This window comes from Magallana gigas, chromosome 1 (assembly GCF_963853765.1).
Source record: "Magallana gigas chromosome 1, xbMagGiga1.1, whole genome shotgun sequence".
Lineage (NCBI taxonomy): Eukaryota > Metazoa > Mollusca > Bivalvia > Ostreida > Ostreidae > Magallana > Magallana gigas.
This window is the reverse complement of record NC_088853.1, coordinates 53,905,463-53,926,679: the sequence shown is the minus strand read 5'-3', so window position 1 is coordinate 53,926,679 and position 21,217 is coordinate 53,905,463. Positions and strand designations below refer to the sequence as shown.

Here is a 21,217-nt window from a genome sequence, read left to right as displayed (position 1 = left end):
TAAACTTCGACCCCCCATTGTGGCCCCACCCTACCCCCGGGGATCATGAATTTCACAATTTTGAATCTACACACCTGAGGATGCTTTCACACAAGTTTCAGCTTTCCTGGTCTTATGGTTCATGAGAAGAAAATTTTTAAAGATTTACTCTGTATAGTCCTATGTAAAACTTCGACCCCCATTGTGGCCCCACCCTACCCCCGGGGGTCACGATTTTCACAACTTTGAATTTACACTACCTGAAGTTGCTTCCACACAAGTTTCAGCTTTCCTGGCTGATTAGTTTCTGAGAAGAAGATTTTTAAAGATTTACTTTATATATTCCTATGTAAAACTTCGACCCCCATTGTGGCCCCACCCTACCCCCGGGGGTCATGATTTCACAACTTTGAATCTACACTACCTGAGGATGCATCCACACAAGTTTCAGCTTTCCTGGCTGATTAGTGTCTGAGAAGAAGATTTTTAAAGATTTACTCTATATATTTCTATGTTAAACTTCGACCCCTCATTGTGGCCCCACCCTACCCCCGGGGGTCATTATTTTCACAACTTTGAATCTACACTACCTGAGGATGCATCCACACAAGTTTTAGCTTACCTGGCTGATTAGTTTCTGAGAAGAAGATTTTTAAAGATTTACTCTCTATATTCCTTTGTTAAACTTCGACCCCCCATTGTGGCTCCACCCTACCCCCGGGTATCATGAATTTCACAATTTTAAATCTACACTACCTGAGGATGCTTTCACACAAGTTTCAGCTTTCCTGGCTGATTAGTTTCTGAGAAGAAGATTTTTAAAGATTTACTCTCTATATTCCTTTGTTAAACTTCGACCCCCCATTGTGGCTCCACCCTACCCCCGGGTATCATGAATTTCACAATTTTAAATCTACACTACCTGAGGATGCTTTCACACAAGTTTCAGCTTTCCTGGCTGATTAGTGTCTGAGAAGAAGATTTTTAAAGATTTACTCTATATATTCCTTTGTTAAACTTCGACCCCCCATTGTGGCCCCACCCTACCCCCGGGGATCATGAATTTCACAATTTTGAATCTACACACCTGAGGATGCTTTCACACAAGTTTCAGCTTTCCTGGTCTTATGGTTCATGAGAAGAAAATTTTTAAAGATTTACTCTGTATAGTCCTATGTAAAACTTCGACCCCCATTGTGGCCCCACCCTACCCCCGGGGGTCACGATTTTCACAACTTTGAATTTACACTACCTGAAGTTGCTTCCACACAAGTTTCAGCTTTCCTGGCTGATTAGTTTCTGAGAAGAAGATTTTTAAAGATTTACTTTATATATTCCTATGTAAAACTTCGACCCCCATTGTGGCCCCACCCTACCCCCGGGGGTCATGATTTCACAACTTTGAATCTACACTACCTGAGGATGCATCCACACAAGTTTCAGCTTTCCTGGCTGATTAGTGTCTGAGAAGAAGATTTTTAAAGATTTACTCTATATATTTCTATGTTAAACTTCGACCCCTCATTGTGGCCCCACCCTACCCCCGGGGGTCATTATTTTCACAACTTTGAATCTACACTACCTGAGGATGCATCCACACAAGTTTTAGCTTACCTGGCTGATTAGTTTCTGAGAAGAAGATTTTTAAAGATTTACTCTCTATATTCCTTTGTTAAACTTCGACCCCCCATTGTGGCTCCACCCTACCCCCGGGTATCATGAATTTCACAATTTTAAATCTACACTACCTGAGGATGCTTTCACACAAGTTTCAGCTTTCCTGGCTGATTAGTTTCTGAGTAGAAGATTTTTAAAGATTTACTCTCTATATTCCTTTGTTAAACTTCGACCCCCCATTGTGGCTCCACCCTACCCCCGGGGATCATGAATTTCACAATTTTAAATCTACACTACCTGAGGATGCTTTCACACAAGTTTCAGCTTTCCTGGCTGATTAGTTTCTGAGAAGAAAATTTTTAAAGATTTACTCTGTATAGTCCTATGTAAAACTTCGACCCGCATTGTGGCCCCACCCTACCCCCGGGGGTCACGATTTTCACAACTTTGAATTTACACTACCTGAAGTTGCTTCCACACAAGTTTCAGCTTTCCTGGCTGATTAGTTTCTGAGAAGAAGATTTTTAAAGATTTACTTTATATATTCCTATGTAAAACTTCGACCCCCATTGTGGCCCCACCCTACCCCCGGGGGTCATGATTTCACAACTTTGAATCTACACTACCTGAGGATGCATTCACACAAGTTTCAGCTTTCCTTGCTGATTAGTTTCTAAGTAGAAGATTTTTAAAGATTTACTCTATATATTCCTTTGTTAAACTTCGACCCCCCATTGTGGCCCCACCCTACCCCCGGGGATCATGAATTTCACAATTTTGAATCTACACACCTGAGGATGCTTTCACACAAGTTTCAGCTTTCCTGGTCTTATGGTTCATGAGAAGAAGATTTTTGAAAATTTCTCGAACATTTTTATGAATTCCTAATTATCTCCCTTTGCAAAAGTGCGTGATCCTAATTTTCACAACTTTGAATCCCCTTAGGCTTAGGATGCTTTGTGCCAAGTTTGGTTAAAATTGGCCCAGTGGTTCTTGAGAAGATGTTGAAAATGTGAAAAGTTTACAGACAGACGGACAGACAGACAGACGGACAGACGGACAGACAGACAGACAGACAGACAGGCAGACGGACGACAGACAAAATGTGATCAGAATAGCTCACTTGAGCTTTCAGCTCGGTGAGCTAAAAACATTTCATACGTGTGTGTATAAAATCATACTATATCAGCATTTTACCCTGACCTGGATTATTAAACCTAAACCCAGAGGTCATAAAATGTTAAAATTATGTAAAAACGTTTTGTTGTCTTTCTTTAGAATAAGAAAATCCTACGCAAGAAATAAAACTTAACATTTGGTAAGGGTTCACCGTTAACTTCATATTCCCCATTTTTTTGTTCTGCTCCCCCCCCCCCCACCACTTAATAAAGTGATCAGATATACGAGATGCAAATGTGACCATTTCTTCCTCAACTACTTACTAGTTATTGCATTTTTTAAAAAAAAATATAATATAATAGTTATTGTATTTCATTTTTAAAAAATCCTATAGACGTAAAGACGAAAATTGTACATCAATTCACTCATTTCCTCAAATTAAAAACATTTAAAAATTTAATTTGTCTTCTCTATTATAATTAAATGACTGTTGTTTACCTCGAGTAAACTCGTGTGACTTTTATAACTTCATTCACACTTGATTGATGAATACATTGGAATGAAAAATGTTTTCACGTGACATAAAAAGAACTACAGTATTGACAGGCACATCACTCTAATTTACTGAGGCCCATCTATCATTTTCGTCTTATTTCATAAAAAACAAATGGTTACAAACCAGGATAATTTTTTGCAGTAATATTTTCTTAAGAATAACGATAATTCCATTATCCCCGCAACAAAAATGTGTCAGAACTATGGAAACTGTTTTAATGGTGTCGTTTTTATTTACTCGTGTCTGAAAAACTATCAAAAATATTGTAGATTTTACATTATTCATTGTATAAAGATGGGCCCCAAAGAGAAGTTATATACACAGCATATCAACCTTTATTTTTTTTGTACAAGTATTTAATATACTATAATTCATATAAAATGTCTTATGATCAACCAAAATATCAGCGTCAATCGTAGAATATTAAGCAAGATACAGAGCTCACAATTCTGAGTCATTTTGTTTACATGAGTTGTTTACATTCAGTTTAAGATTTTTAACTTGGTATTTTCTATTCAGCATTTAAAATGGGAAAAAAAGAATGGCCTCAGAACTGGAGAAAATGCTAAGCATCTCAACAAAACATATTGCATTAGTCTTCCATTACACAAAAGAGCATACCGATTTATCGATAGAATGAATTGTAGTTTAGTACTTTTTAATACTTCAGATTTTGCTTAAATTTGCTCAGGTAAACAGTTAGCTGTCTGATTTACCGAAGTTGAATTTGATACGTAAAAATCACAAAATACAGGCGATAGTTCCCAGGTTACATATCATAAATAATGAAAACGGAACGAAAATCAAAAAAGCTAACACCACCGTCATATGTGAAAACTGTCAACGCATTAAAATATTTAGCCTCAATTTACTTTACCAAATCGACACTAATGTATTTTGCATGTTTCAAAGATTCCTTTCGTACGCGAACTGTTGCTCAACAATATCAAACAAATTCATCATTTTCAGATCGACCATTTTCGCTTTATTGTCAAGGCTGCTTTGAACAAAGAACCTCGTTTTAGAAGTATGGAATACGAGTCTTGGTAAAATTGATAAGCAAAACCGGGCCGGGGCAAAAAAAAGCCGGGGTAGATCGGCAATCGTCAATTTCAAAATACGCTTTGTTTTGCAATAATATATACAGCAAAAACCAATATACTGGTTCTTAAAATTTCCGGAAAATTTAAATGAGATTGGCAGCTTAATAACTGCCAATCATTTGTTTTGCCCCGGGCCAACTGCCATTTTTTGTTTTGCCCCGGCCCGGTTTTGCCTACCCATTTTAGCTAGACTTATGAATACCGAACCTGAAGCTATAAACTGATTGCAACACGCCCTTTCTTTATTTTTTTCACATAACTCAGATTTGAAACAGAACTAGACCATAATTTTTGCAATTTATATTTTCCTTTCCATAAGGAGTATTTACGCTAAATTACATTAAATTTGACTCAGTAGTTCTTGAGAAGAAGTTTTTAAAAAGTATACCCCCCTTTTTCTACAGTTTCGAGTTTTGAATAAAGCTCGGTCTTTTATTTCTGCAATTTATATTTGTCTTTCCCTAAGGATGCTTTGTTTTAAATTTGGTTGAAATTGGCCAAACGGTTTTAGAATGAAGTTCAAAATGTAAAAAGTTTACAGACGAACGATGGACAAAATGTGATCAGAATAGTTTCGAGTTTTGAATAAAGATCGGTCTTTTATTTCTGCAATTGATATTTGTCTTTCCCTAAGGATGCTTTGTTTTGAATTTGGTTGAAATTGGTCAAACGGTTTTAGAATGAACTTCAAAATGTAAAAAGTTAACAAACGAACGATGGACAAAATGTGATCAGAATAACTCAGTTGAGTTTCGGCTCAGGTGAGCTAAAAAAGTATGACTGGTAAATCTTATAAATTAAGACTTTTTGCTTATAAACTAAAAAATGCTAGAACCAGATTAACACCTATGGCATTTCTATAATATGCTTCTATAATACTGGTATATCAAAATGAAAGAGAGGTGAAATATAAATTATATATACATACACCTGACACTAATATAAACCGCTAAACATCGTCTTACCAGAAACGGCAACCCCGATAGTTTATTATTGAGCTAAGATATATCTTAACCATATGAAATACAGACACATAGTTTTTTTATGGTCTTGTTACTTAACTATAGTAAGATAAACACATCACTTTTATTATGGCATTGTTACTTTGTGGCATCCACTTACTGATTTTGCATATTCCTTGAGCTCTTAAGAATAATCCATCCGGACAGTCTTTGCTCTGTAAAAATAGAAACAATGCCAACACATTAAACATAGATATATAAACAAATGAAATACTAATTAATTAATCAAAATTTAATGACAGGTTAACGTTTAATCACTGTTATTTGAAGAAATTGTTATCAAATATATCACTGAGATATATTACAGTTATTTGTCATATACATGTAAATTGAGTTTAAATATTAAAATTGATTCATGTCAGGTGAACAAACTTTGCAGACAGCAATTGTTTTGGTTACATATTGTTTGGATGTCTTTAAAAAAAAATAAAGTACATTAAAACATTTTAGAGAGTAAAAGGAGAAAGAAAACAGTGTATTGTACTACAATTGTACTACATCCGCGACACACCCTGCTGTGGCTACAAGTTTAGATACCTTTTTATGTCAGGATGCTGTTATCATGTGTATTTTGTTCTGAAAACATATAACGTCTCTACTACAGCAACTGACACAAAAAGTAGGATTTAATAATCAAGTATAATGATTGAGAAAGTCGTTAAAACAGTATAAATGAATGAAACTACAACTTAATACTCTGTTAAATGCTTTCTAATTGTACAAAACATTTATCAAACACCCCAAATTTAATTCTATGAACGATTTAAAGAAAATATTTTCAGTCTAGCACCACAATAGATGTCATTTCAGCTGTAATCATTCAATTTTTTGAGGGGGCTTCAACTCCACAGGATCCCACTGCTTAAGCGAATGACTGAATTGTATCGCGCAAATGATGAATAAATTTCATAGCTTAGCATTAATTACATTAAATCAAACAATGCGGTTGTAAATGTGTAAGATCTGTCTTGATTAAAAAATATCACGAACAATTAATGTTAATGTCATTTTTGCGTATGACAACATCACAAATTGAATTTGTACGCCATGATTAAAAAACCTTGATCCAGGTCGACCCTTTACAGAACTTCCGATAGAGCTCTGATACATGTAACACATCGAATACTTTAACCTCATGGTATATCAAGAAATCATACAAAATGGCGTAGCTTCTTATCGTTTTAAGAACTGGTTCGACAGTCTTGAATGTTTATAATTGGTTTAGGATCTTTATGTGGTTGTGTGAAAGTACAAAAAAGGAAATGAGACGTTAATGATCCCGTTTTAGCTTGTATCATTGAGTTTAGTTCAAACACCTAGATAATATATTGTCCTTATTTCATATATATATATATATATATATATATATATATATATATATATATATATATATATATATATATATATATATATATATATATATATATATATATATAATAGAATATACTATTATATATAAAATTATTTACGAATAGCGGTAGTCATAAATGCCTCCACCAGAAAGGCCCGAGGAAGTGAAATTGTCCCTGGTCGATTTTAACTTGAAACAAACAATGAAAATTCAGGAGCGGTTCATGAGCTTGTAATATAGAGCCACCCCCTTTTTTAAATACCAGAATCACAAGCAAAGCTCAAGTATGTTAAGCCCAGTATGGACTACATTCACTTAGCGATCGCTCTACGAACAATAATGATACAGCAAAACTCGAATATAACGAACACGGATATAGCGAATTTACGGCTATAACGAATTATTATTCATGCCCCGGCAAATTTCTTATATAAACCTATAGAAAATTGATGTAAATAACGAACACGGCTATAACGAATTTACGGCTATAACGAAGTAATTTTAAGATCCCCGCTGGCAAAATTTTAATGTATTTAATCATTTTTATTACGAATTTTTTCCATTTCAATTTTCATTGAAGAAACATGCAATTTTAAGATGCGTATATAAAATACTCAAATTCAAATAGTATACGGAATTTTTTTAAAAATTGAAATGAAATGGTTATATTGACATTTTTTGTAAATGACGGTAATACTAATTTTATAACTTACGATAGTTTAGAAAACTGTTAGCCGGAAAAACCCTTAATTGTTTTAGAACGAATTCGCTATAATATTTTATATTTACATTCTACTGTGTTTTTCCATGAAATTCTGTGATCTTCAAATGCCTCTAAATGCAACAAGTAGTCAAAGGTCAAATTGACGAATTTTATTATGACGTCACAAACGCTGAACGCTGTAAACTGCAACGTCACAAGCGAAAATCAAAGTTCACGCTTGTGGCTGTTACTGTGGCTCTTCCATTAGTATTAACTTACCCTTAGGATAAGATAGGAATTTTAAGGTATGAATCACATTTGCAGACAGGGCAAGAAGTTAAAAAAATGAAAATATAAGCTTTAAATCATGATTTTTTGAAGTATACACTCTCATAACTGCAGCGGTGTGTGCATACAAATTTTCATAACGCGCTAACGCGCGTTACTCAATTTGTATGCACACACCGCTGCAGTTATGAGAGTGTATACTTCAAAAAATCATGATTCAATGCTATATTACGAATTCGTTATAAACGTATAGCGAATGACGGCTATAACGAAGTTTTTTCTATGGTCCCTTGAAATTCGTTATAAACGAGTTTTGCTGTATACTAAATTTTAGTTTAAATATAAATTTGAGTTTAACAAACTAATAACATTTGATTGCTTTATTTTAAAAAAAATAATAAAAACATTTATCGCCAATAGGATCAAACAGAATTTATGATAATTCGATATACCCTTTAGTACTTTAAAATTTTTAAAAAGTAACATTTCAAATCAGGTTACATTCTTATTTTCATTATTATGGACACAAGGCCCAACCGAAAATTCTGATTCTTTAATTTTCCACTCCCCATTGTCTATTCCCTTTCAAAAATGTTTAACACGGAAAAATAAAATACTAAAAAAAATTTCAGCACATTTTTTCTTTCACTACCAAATAGATATAAAGATAAAAAAATAAAACATATTTAGATGTGCATTGTCGCTGAAAATTCTAATTTCATTTTTTTCTATCCAACGTTTGCTTTTTTAAAAGTTTTTGAGAGAGAGGTCTGCAATAAAATGACGATTTTTATTAAGTCAGAATTTCTTTCCTCAGATTTAATTCCTCTTATGACTGAAATTATTTTATTTCTTAATTATATATTAAAAAAAAAACGTTCAAATTATTTCTGAAGATTTTTATGTTGAATGTTTTTATTTAATTTAATTAATGGCTTAGACAATAAGTTTTCAGAAGATTATTAACATATAGATACAAACTACGCCAAATTCAAATAATGTGAGTAAGGTGTACTTAATCTCAAAAATTATCTATCTATATTCTAAAACCCTTAATATAATTGTACTTACAGCTGTGTTTTTATAAGCCTCACACTGTGTAATGGTGTTTGAAAGGTAAGCATGTCCATAACGGAATCGGCAGGTGTATAAACCATCAAGAAAGCAAAAGTCCACAGCGTTACAAAGTAAATTCATGCCACAACGCAATGCACACTCTATAAGAGACTTTATTTCCAGGGTGTGTACAGCAAAAACACCTTCATCCATGCTCTCGGACACATAGCCTTGCTTGATAAAGTCCGAAGTTAAAGGTAACAGTTGTCCATAACTATACATCAAGATAAAACAAAGTAAATATGATCGCGCTGCAACGAAGTTCATTGTGCAGCTTCTTATTTCATCATAGTTTTGAACGATATTTGACATGAACATAGAATTTATACAAAAGTTTGATCAGTCATTATTCCAGATCAACCAATCCGTATACATTTGTCATTTTCATAATAATATGTTGATAAATAACTCATGATATGGAAGGGATGGTACATCGACGTAATATTGATTTGTGGTTTAAAAAATCAATTTTATTCTCTAGATTTTAAAAGCAAGAAAAACCATAGCAGTTACAATCATAAGTCTTTGATGCATGTTATAAGATAAATTTATTGATAAATTATTTCCGAAGATAACATAAATCAGTATCCTAGATCTACATTAAAATTGTTTATGTACAAGTCAATTAAAAATAGACGAATAATAAACACATTGCATGTTATATGTAAATGAACTGTAGTGAAGTTATCGAAGAAGAAAGGTTACAGATAGGCTTTTCCAGTGTTCTAGACTTTTTTTTCTTTAAGCGGGGTCACAGATTCTTTGAATTACATGTATTTTGTTGAAAACTCTGATTATGAAAAAAGCATCACTGATACATGTATATTGATTTCTTCTGGTTCATAAACACATACAGCCTCGAATTTTTTCAACACATCGTTATTTTGTAATGATGATTAATTGATACACGTATACTTTAAATTCTTTTCGACTATAAGAATATTTTTTTAACAATTGAATAAATCTAATAAAGTAAAATATAATATTAAAAGGTCTTAGACACGATTTGAGCTCAAAATTTGCAATTTTTGTTTTCCCATTTTAATGTTTAGAATGGTTTAAATGGGTATTTTTAATGCTTTGTCAAAATTTCAAAGTCAATTATTGAGTTTTAAGCAAGATATAGAGTTTGGAATTCTGTGTTATGTAAACAAAACTCTAGTCTTGCTATTGTTCACATATTTGTTTTATTGGTATAAGTTTCAATCAAATGGTGCTTTCTTTTGTTAATAATATTATTTATGAACAAATTGAATCAGTTTACCTTGTTTGCCATGAGTCATTTTGTCAAAGAAATGGTAATTCAACATCTTTCATTATTTGCAATTGTTAACAAATATAAGACTCGAGCTTTGTTTATATAACAATGAATACTTACCTCTGTATACCTCTTCTAACTTGACTACGAACTTTTAAATTTTGGTCATCCATTTAAAATGTGCATGTAAACCATTTTATTAAAGTTTATACATTAATCATGTGTTTGTCCTTTAAAACTTGTGCAGACCTTTACCTTTATAATCTTTCGTTTAAAGAAGCTTTCAAAGTTGTAAGTGAAAAAAAACTGCATCGAATAACGGTCCATATTTAAACTTGTTTGGTTGATTAAACTCATTAAATGACTTATAACTATCTTCAAATAAAAGAGTGATTTTGATTATCAGGATGCTACGGCAAGTGTAAGATTTAAGACTCAAATCGTATAGTATATATTTTTTAACATCCAGATAATTCTTTCATTGCAGTTATCTGCATCTTAATTGAGTTATTTTATTGATTAACAGTATATTTTATATCACGAAATGAATATTTTATCTTAAAAAACGTGTTGTTGAAAATAAAATTCTGAATTTTTTTTCCATTGCATTTTCCCGAATTTATTTCGATTGGTCTTCAAGGAATTGTATATTGAATTAAAAATGAATATTTGATAGTCAAACAATTTCAGAAAATTCTGCACAAAACTTGAAAGGGTCATTTTCACGTTTTTGATTAAAATTTATTATTTTGTTTTTGTTTTTTGTTTTTACTGTTTACAAAGATTCAGTAAGGTGTTTAAAGATTTTGACTGTCCGTCGTCGAGTTATAAGCGAGTTACACAGCTCACAGTTCTTTGTTATGTTAACAAAGCTCGGCTCATTTTTTTGTTTTGTTTTGCAATTAGAGGACCAAACATGACACAAGCCTTTTTTACTTAACACATTATTATGAGCTCTGTATCTTGCTTTTGACTTTACGGCTGACTCTCAAACTTTGGTTGATCTTTAGAAATACATTTCTAAAGTATTTTATACAAAAACAAAAAGAAAAAATTTCCTAACCATGCCCCTTTAAAGCAAAACTCTAATAATTTTGATATACATGGAATGTTGCATAATAAAATCATTGCTTTATAAAGACAAACAAATACATGTTTGCAAAATGTGAGATGTATTTTGATTTATGTACACGTAATGGTTAATAGTCAATAAAGAAACGTGATAGCTTCATTTACCATTCAGGGACATATTGACTTCCAATCATTTCCATGCCTCATCGGTTATTTAAATTAATTGATATACAGGGAATGGTGGTTTATGAAATAAATATTCTATTCAGAAAACAAACTGTTTTACTAAACATTCAGAGAAATCTTTTACTACAATTTTGTCAACCGGTTACTAAGGTTGAAATGAAGGCATTATGCAAAAAGTGGGTTTATATTAAGGTGGCTCACTACACTTGAAATATTTTCAAATCAGCAAAAATTTACTTGATTAACATAAATGTCATAATGGATAAAAAGATTTAAGTCATATAAATATGTGCAATAATTGATGAAAAATTATATCTGATTAAATTGATTGTACAGTAGGAATATTTATGAGTTTAATAAGAACCAGAAATTTGCTTCAAATTATTCTGATCGCTCGCCCATTTACTTAAATTCCCCACCGCCTTTCATGTACTACTTCATCATTTCATATTGGCAGCTCTGGTTATCATATATATGAAATACAAACATTTCCTAGTCTTCATTGTCTCTTCTGTGGTTTATTTTGGCTAAATTTTAATTTTAATTCAAAACTCGAAATGCGAACATACTCCTATTTTTTATATCACTATAAGACTATCATGAATATTCCTTCTTGATTTATGAATTGGGGTGATCATAAAAAACCAGAAAGGCCTTAGAAAATGCAGTTGACCTTCATCGATTTTATTTACGTCATCCTATGGAAACTCAGGAGCGGATCTGAAACTGAATATAGTAATACCCTATTTTAAACAACATAATTTAATGTCTTTTTACAGAGCACAATTTCATTAAGTCCAGTATGGAGTACATTCTAACAACGTTCGCCATTAGGACATGTACAAGTAAATTCGCTCTAAACAAACTAACAGTACTTGATTGTCTTTTTTCTAGAGGTAAAGAATTCCAGTTCATCGGCATTCTTCCTAACTCGGTATAATTTATTCGTGCTGTCAAAGTTCATATAATTTGATACACAATATTAGGCCAAGTTCAAATAATGAGGTGAAGTGAACTCCATCTCAATAGCATCTACAGCTTACTCCACTTATATTGAAATCGCTTATTTTGAAATTCCGCTTATTTTGAAATAGAAATAAATCCCCAGTTTTTGCCTCTCATTTTCTTTGCATTGATTTAACGGATATAATGAAATCGAATATTTTGAAATATTGCTTATATTTAAGCCACTGATCGGTCCCCATAGGTGATAATTAGGTGTTTTTATAACGGTTATATTGAAGTACTCCCTGACGGCTGTCGTCACGGTTGGTAACAGTAATTATGCCAGACTGACCGGTTGATATACAAAGGTGTGAATTGATAAGTTCTCATCATGTGTGTTTTTATACTTCTTTCAAAAAGTAAAATTCATTCACTGTTAATTTTTTTGTTTTTACGTATACGGATGTATTGAGGCTAGACGCAATATGGAAACCCCACGGAAAAGAAAAACCTTATCTTCGGACACTAAATACGAACTAGTTATGGCTATTGATAAAAGGACAAAGCCTAAATTAGAAATAGCTAAGGGTGTTGAGATTATCGCGAGTACACTTACGATGATATACAAGCAGCGTTTAGCAGTACTGATTTGAATCATTTGAGTCTGGTGATTTTTCTCTAAAACGTAAAAGAATGCGATCGGAGATTATGATGATGTTTAAGATAGTAAACAAAATGAAACTTACAAAACTTACGGATATAATTTTAATCAAACTTTCAAGGACTAATATTCCATATAATCCGTTTATTGTAATAGATACATGATGACCAAATAATCTGTTCGGGTTTGGTTTTCTATGCTTACATCGGGATTGAACTTGCAAAAATGGCGGCTTCACGTCAGTCAATTTCGCTTATATTGAAATACGGATATATTGAAATAATTTGCATGGTCCCCTGAATTTAAATATATCAAGAGTAGGCTGTATATTTGTTCAAAGATTAAGGTCGTAATAAGAGAATAATACTTACAGCTCTGATTTCAAAATGTTCACATTGTGTAGTGGTATTGGAAAGGTTTGTGTGTCCACTGCGGCAAGTGTACAAACCGTCAAGAAAGCAAAGGTCAAAAGCGTTACAAAGTACATTCATGGCACAATGCAATGTACATTCTACAATAGACTTGATTTCTAGGGTGTGGACAGCAAAAACACTTAGATCCTTAGTTTTCAAAACATGGCCTCGTTTAATGAAGAATTGTTCATCAGAATGTACTATCATAAAACCATGTAAAAAAAAAGACCGCTGCCCAGAAATTCATTTTAGATTCTTTCCATCTACAGGTCCTTAATATATAACCACGTTTCAACAATATTCTGACTTAAACTCTGATTATATCCCGGAGTACATTCCGTTATCCTTCAGGACCAATCAGTCAGTAAATGGTTGCCCTATTCACATTGATATGTTTAAGTATTGACAATTTCCAAGTGCCTTTTTCTGTGATAACATTACGAATCAAATTTATAACGTATACTGGACGCAAGCGGATATAATAATTATAGGAAAAATCAATAACGTAAAAATGTCAACCTTATCACTTATTCGTACATTTGTATAGAATTATACAAGTAATAGCTTTCCAAAAAGCTTGCCTGATTAAACAAAATTATTCAATGGAAGCATGCATGTATCAATTAGGCTACCTTATCAGTAATGAATTTTAATTTTCGCTGCTGATCATAAATTTATAAACGGAACGTGCAAATTAAAGACGAAATGTCAGTCTTTTTTCGATCAAGAACATGTACAATTATGTTCATATACACTAGTATCGCTTGAAATTCAATTGTTTTATTAATTTTTTTTTTAAGGAATGTACACATATCATATAAGTGCAGCTTGAAAGCTGGAGATTAAATAGTCATTTTTTTTTTAATTGTATTTGTTATATTAGGATGCAAAATCAACTGAAAGGCGTTTTTAGAAATTTCCAACCATATAAAATATGAAAGAGTACACAAACACGTTTTGTTTTTTGAATGTGTGTAAGGCAGGTTCATCAAAATCATCTTGACAAGCAATTAAAAAAGGGTGAATTCTCAAATTCATGGAAAAGAAACCTAACTGTAACTTCAATTCCTTATTTGCAGTTTTATTTAATACATGCTTCTATACAAGTGAAGGGGAGGGGGGGGGCAAATCCATGATATTTCAATTTATTATATAAAAGTTAAGAAAAGTGCCTGCTGCAAAAAAAGAGGGGAGGGGGAAAGCAGTCCCCCACTCCCAACCCAACCCCGATGCTACGTGCCTGTGATATTTACAGAGCACGATGTGCTCTGTGGTATTCGCATGATCCCAACGTACTGGTCCACTAATCGGCGCGCAAAAACTATGAATGAGACATTATGGCGCGAAGTCCTGCTTTACCATTCACGCAACGGCTGAGATCTTGATGAACTTATCCATTGGCAGAGATCCATGGGGAGGGGGTCAGATGAATTTTTGACATTTGTTTTGGAACAGCTACATACATGTATATTATACTTTGGATCGGATGTTTTGGAAGAGATCTGTCGAATAATTAAACACACTTGACTAGTAGTTGTTAAATGTAGTAATGTACATTTAGTAAGACCCGCGAGTTATAACCCCTTTTCAAGATTAATGAAATTGCCCAACTGAACGAAAATCGGGTCACAACCCGCTTTTGGTGATTTAGTTCCTACAGTAAACATTCCTGCTGTATAAATATATATTTGTTTTAATCCAGACTTATGACACACTTGTAATAATGATAATCCAACACCAATTATTACTTACATTGAATCGTAATAGGCAATATGTCACAACTTGTTGCGATGACCCCCTCCCCATTTTTCACCGTTCTAATATGGTGGAATGCTGATCTATTTTTAAATCAGGATTACACACGTGCACTGCATGGTGAGCATCCCTTTTCCTTGAAAACTCTTGCTTGATGTTGTTATATTACATCCAATATAACGTTTTCATCAATTGTGAATGTAAATGCTGACACCTTAAATATGATATTGCTTGATCCCATTGTCTGCAATGTTTCGGAGAATTTAACTTTAAAACCTTAGATATGCCTGACGTAATGACGTCAGGCAATCAATACATCTTTGTATATGTATTTATTTAATCAAGCATCCACTATAGTTATTACCTTATGTCATTTTTTTATTAGCTCACCTGAGCTGAAAGCTCAAGTGATCTTTTGTCCGTCGTCCGTCTGTAAACTTTTTACATTTTGAACTTCTTCTCTAAATCCGCTTATCCAATTTCAACCAAATTTGGCACAAAGCATCCTTATGGGAGGGCGAATATAAATTGCAGAAATAAAAGTCCGATCTGTATTCAAAGCGGAGAAAACCTTGAAACTGTAGAAAAAGGGGGTGCACTTTTAAAAATCTTCTCAAGAACTACCGATTCCAATTCAACGTAGTTTAGCATAGATTATCCTTATGGGAAGGAAAATATAAATTGTAAACATTAAGGTCTAATTCTGTTTCAAATCTGAGTTATTACGAAAATAATAATAAAGGAAAAGTTTAATAGCTTCGGGCTCGGCATCCGGTAAAATGGGTAGACAAGACTTGGCCTGGGCAAAACAAAAGATTGGCAGTTATTAATCTGCCAATCCAATTAAAATATCAAGATATTTGATGGACCAGTATATTTGTATTTGCTGTAAATACTGCTGCAAAATAATGCGTATTTGGAATTGACGATTGCCGATCTGCCCCGGCTTTTATTTTGTCACGGCCCGGGTTTGCATACCCATTTTACCAAGACTCGTAGTCCATACTTCTAAAACGAGGTTCTTTGTTTAAAGCAGGCATGACATTATACGAAAAAGGGTCGATCTGACTATGATGAATCTGCTTGTTGTGCAACAGTTCGCGAATGAAGGAAATTTTTTGAAACATGCAAAATATATCGGTGCCGATTTTGTGAAGTAAATTGAGGCTAAATATTTCAATGCGTTGACAGTTTTCACACATGACGTTGGTGTTAGCTTGTTCTGATTTTCGTGTCGTTTTCATTATTTATGCTTTATAACCTGGGAACTATCGTCTGTATTTCGTGATTTTTACGTATCAAATCAAACAGAGACTTCGGTAAATCAAACAATCAACTGTTTACCTGCGCAAATTAAGCAAAATCTGATGTATCAAAAAAGCACTAAAATACAATTCATTATATCGGTAATTCGGCATTATCTTAATGCAATAGGTTCTGTTGAGAATTTTGTCACGGCTCGGGTTTGCATACCCATTTTACCAAGACTCGTAGTCCATACTTCTAAAACGAGGTTCTTTGTTTAAAGCAGGCATGACATTATACGAAAAAGGGTCGATCTGACTATGATGAATTTGCTTGTTGTGCAACAGTTCGCGAATGAAGGAAATTTTTTGAAACATGCAAAATATATTAGTGCCGATTTTGTGAAGTAAATTGAGGCTAAATATTTCAATGCGTTGACAGTTTTCACACATGACGTTGGTATTAGCTTGTTCTGATTTTCGTGTCGTTTTCATTATTTATGCTTTATAACCTGGGAACTATCGTCTGTATTTCGTGATTTTTACGTATCAAATCAAACAGAGACTTCGGTAAATCAAACAATCAACTGTTTACCTGCGCAAATTAAGCAAAATCTGATGTATCAAAAAAGTACTAAAATACAATTCATTATATCGGTAATTCGGCATTATCTTAATGCAATAGGTTCTGTTGAGAATTTTGTCACGGCCCGGGTTTGCATACCCATTTTACCAAGACTCGAAGTCCATACTTCTAAAACGAGGTTCTTTGTTTAAAGCAGGCATGACATTATACGAAAAAGGGTCGATCTGACTATGATGAATTTGCTTGTTGTGCAACAGTTCGCGAATGAAGGAAATTTTTTGAAACATGCAAAATATATTAGTGCCGATTTTGTGAAGTAAATTGAGGCTAAATATTTCAATGCGTTGACAGTTTTCACACATGACGTTGGTATTAGCTTGTTCTGATTTTCGTGTCGTTTTCATTATTTATGCTTTATAACCTGGGAACTATCGTCTGTATTTCGTGATTTTTACGTATCAAATCAAACAGAGACTTCGGTAAATCAAACAATTAACTGTTTACTTGCTCAAATTAAGCAAAATCTGATGTATCAAAAAAGTACTAAAATACAATTCATTATATCGGTAATTCGGCATTATCTTAATGCAATAGGTTCTGTTGAGATGCTCGGCATTTTCTCGAGTTTATGAAGTTTAAATAGAGTTTGATATCGCTGTCGGAAATATGTAGGTATATACATGTATATATATATGATTCATTTCGAAAAAATAAGTTGTGTTCTTTATTTGTTATAGTGCATGTTTCTTGTGTTTAATTGTTTGCAATTTCTATTTACTAACCATATTTGAGTGTTAAGCTTCGAATTATAAGCAAGATACAGAGATTTGCTCACAATTCTATGTTTGTACACAGATCTTAAAAACTAAAGATTAAAAAAGTAAAAAAATTGTCAATATTTTTTAAGAAAAGTTTTAAAGTCTGTTCTTCGAGAAACCAACTTTAACAACTTATTATATTGTAAACTTAACCTTTTTTCGTCATTATTTCTCCTACTGTACATGTGATCCTTGACTTTGTTTGTGTACATTTGTATAAACTGATTTTGAACCTCAAATACCATTGAACTGGTCTTGAGTGAATAAAAGAATTGAAAATCTTAGGCCATTCTTTTTTCCCATTTTTTTAAATGCTGAATAGGAAATACCATGTTAAAAATCTTAAGCTGAATGTAATAAACTCATGTGAACAGAATATGACTCAAATCAAGGCGAACTGTGAGCTCTGTATCTTGCTTATAATTCTACGATTGATGTTGAAATTTGGTTGAACATTAGAAATTCTATATGAATTAGAGTATGTTAAATACTTGTACAGACAAAATAAAGAATGATACTCTGTATATACCTACTCTCTGGGGCCCCCTCTTTATACAATAAATAATGTGAAATCTACATCAATTTTGATAGTTTTTCAGACACGGGTAAATAAAAACGACATCTTTAAAACAGTTTCTATAGTTCTCACACATTTCTGTTGCAGGGATTAGGTAATTATCACTATTCCTAAGAAAATATCACAGCGGAAAATTATCCTAGCTTGTACGCGAAGTAAATACATGTAACAGTCATTTAATTATAATGGAGAAGACAAATAAAATTTTTGAATGTTTTTGATTTGAGGAATTGAGCACATATAGGTACAATTTTCTTTTTCACATCTATACATGTGGGATTTTTAAAATAAAAAACAATAACTAATACATTATTTTTTTTAAAATGCAATAACTAGTAAGTAGTTGAGGAAGAAAATGTTCATATTTGCTTATATATTTTGATCGCTTTACAAAGTGGGGGGGGGGGGGGGGCAGAACGAAAATATAGGGCATTGGAAGTTAACAACTTAACACTGTACTCCTACCAAATGTTTAGTTCTATATCTTGCGTAGGATTTTCTTTTTCTGGTAAAAAATAATATTTCATGAAGGTACAATGTCAAAGATTACGTGTATGCAAAAATAAGTGTAAAATTCGAATACTTTATGATATTTATTTTTTGTTATTCTACCGAGGGACCATACGGCACACTATCTTTTGAACGCCCATTGTTGCTCAGGTGAGCGATGTGGCCCCATGGGCCTCTTGTATTAATTACATTGACTTCCTTTTCTCTGGAGAAGATTTTATATTATAGATATTTAAAGCAAAAAAAAAAAAAAACCTTAAAACTTCAAATCACAAATTATTGCATGCATGTACTAGTAATATGTAAAACCTAGTGAAACACAAAATATACTAGTATAGGTGAATTATTTCATGAGATATACAACATTGTTCTCTAAATTGAACTTAAATTATTTGTACGAATTTGAAAATACAAAACAATAAACAGACTAAAGGTAATTATTGACCTTTTTTTCATTTTTACTCCCGATAACAATTCCTTAAAGGGGATCACAAATTCATTGAATAACTTAGTAGAAAACTGTGATTACGAAGAAGGCATCATTTTGTTTCAGGTTATATTTATAAGATATAAAATAACTTTGTTAGCTAGTTGGAAATCGCATTACAACCAGAATCAAGTAAGTAAAGTTTCAATGATGTTAACCTTTACTACTATTATATGTAAACATTTTCATAACTGTTTTCGTAAATAATTGCATTAACAAATAATGATAAAGTTTAGAGCTAAAAAAAACTAAAAAAAAAAAAAGGACAATTCAACACCATGAAATGGTTCTAATAACGATATACCTTCCATAATTGAAAAATTTCAATTACGTATAACTACAGGTACATTTGCAAAATTCTTTTATACTAGTATGAATCAGTAAACTGGGTTGGGCAGTTTCCGCATTATAAACCGCGAAGCTATTAATAATTTTTCTACCTTTATTCATTATATAAGGAACCATCAAATTAAAAAAAAGAAAAGAAATCCAAAATATTAACCTAAAGAATTCTTTTAAATATAGGTGGTAATATTTTACAAAAAGGGAGCATATCAATTGGTTTTAAACTTTCGATATTTCTTTATTTACAGTCGTTGGCACGATATGCGTTTTTTTTGGCGATTGATTTACGATTTTTATACAGAGAACACAGTATTTTACTTTAAGTCCAGCGAATTCTCTAATTGCACTCCCCTGAATATCTGATTAGATTGATTTACTGTATATTTATTTTATACTGGAAATGGTGCAATAAAAATGAATATTTTACACAATGATATTTGTTCAAGTATCATTCAGAGAATTCTCTTAATGCAGTCCCCAGAAGACTTTATAATTTATTTAGATTGGTTTACTGTGTTTATTTCATACTTGGAATAATACGTCATGAAATAAATAATTTATGCAACAATATTAACTTAAAAATCCAGTGATAATATTTCATTGCAATCCTCTGCACCAATTTTTTTTTTTTTTTTTCCGGGAATGATGCATTATGAAATGAATATTTTACACAAATAATATTTGTTTACGCAAAATTCAGAAAACTTCACTCAATGCAACCCCATGCACTAATATTTATTCATTTTTGATTGATTTACACGGACTTTTACAGCACCGAATAGACAAGACTTGCGTGTATCACCAACGCAGAACCGAAAAGCTGATCTCGGTTTTGCTTTGGTCGTAGTCTGCTTCAAATAATATAGACATTTGGTCATTTTTCAATCGCAATATGAGGGTCTGCTTCTCACACCGGGGTCTGCTTTGTATGTACGCCCTGGGTCAGCCTGAGGTCAGCTCCGGGTCCTCCAAAGCAGACAAGAGGCAGAACCTGAGCGGATAGAGAAAGCAGACCAGGGTTTGGTTTGGGTCTGCTTTCTGTAAGGTTTGATATGATCGGTAATTTACATTTTATTTTTAGATGAATATTTTGTTATTTATGAAAATTATCTGTTTCTACCAAGTGCACAAATCAGTCAAGACTTATTGCACTACTTGAAAGCAGCAGGGTTTATACAAACATGTTTACATGCAGCTTTACAGTACAACATTGAGAGAACCGGCAGGTAAGTAAATCGCTACCGTATGCAGTTCAAATCAACAATTTAATATTTTTAGGATTTCCTAGGAGACTGTCTCTTCTGCACAACTGGCATTTCAGTTTCTGACGACTCTTTACTCGAGTCATTTGTCGACTTTTTGGTTCTAAACTGTGGCAAGAAACATTCCTTTTCATCATTTGTTAGCCATCACACTGGGACAGCTTCTACACCCCCCTCATCCAGGAACTGAAGTTTTTATACATATTCTGATGAATAACACCACGTAAAACAATTATTCCTGTGTA

The 21,217-nt window shown here is 32.7% G+C and overlaps 1 protein-coding gene across 1 annotated transcript in view; it reads right to left on the bottom strand.

Moving 5' to 3' along the window:
* LOC117685644 (fibropellin-1) overlaps positions 1 to 9,133 on the bottom strand; it is a 30,006-nt gene extending 20,873 nt beyond the window's left edge. The window contains exons 1-2 of the mRNA XM_066070969.1: positions 8,810 to 9,133; positions 5,497 to 5,551 (exon numbers count right to left, since the gene is read on the bottom strand). Coding sequence (XP_065927041.1) covers positions 5,497 to 5,551; positions 8,810 to 9,121 — 367 coding nt within the window. The 5' untranslated portion in view covers positions 9,122 to 9,133. The remainder of the gene's footprint in view (positions 1 to 5,496; positions 5,552 to 8,809) is intronic.
* Between the last annotated feature and the right edge of the window lie 12,084 nt (positions 9,134 to 21,217).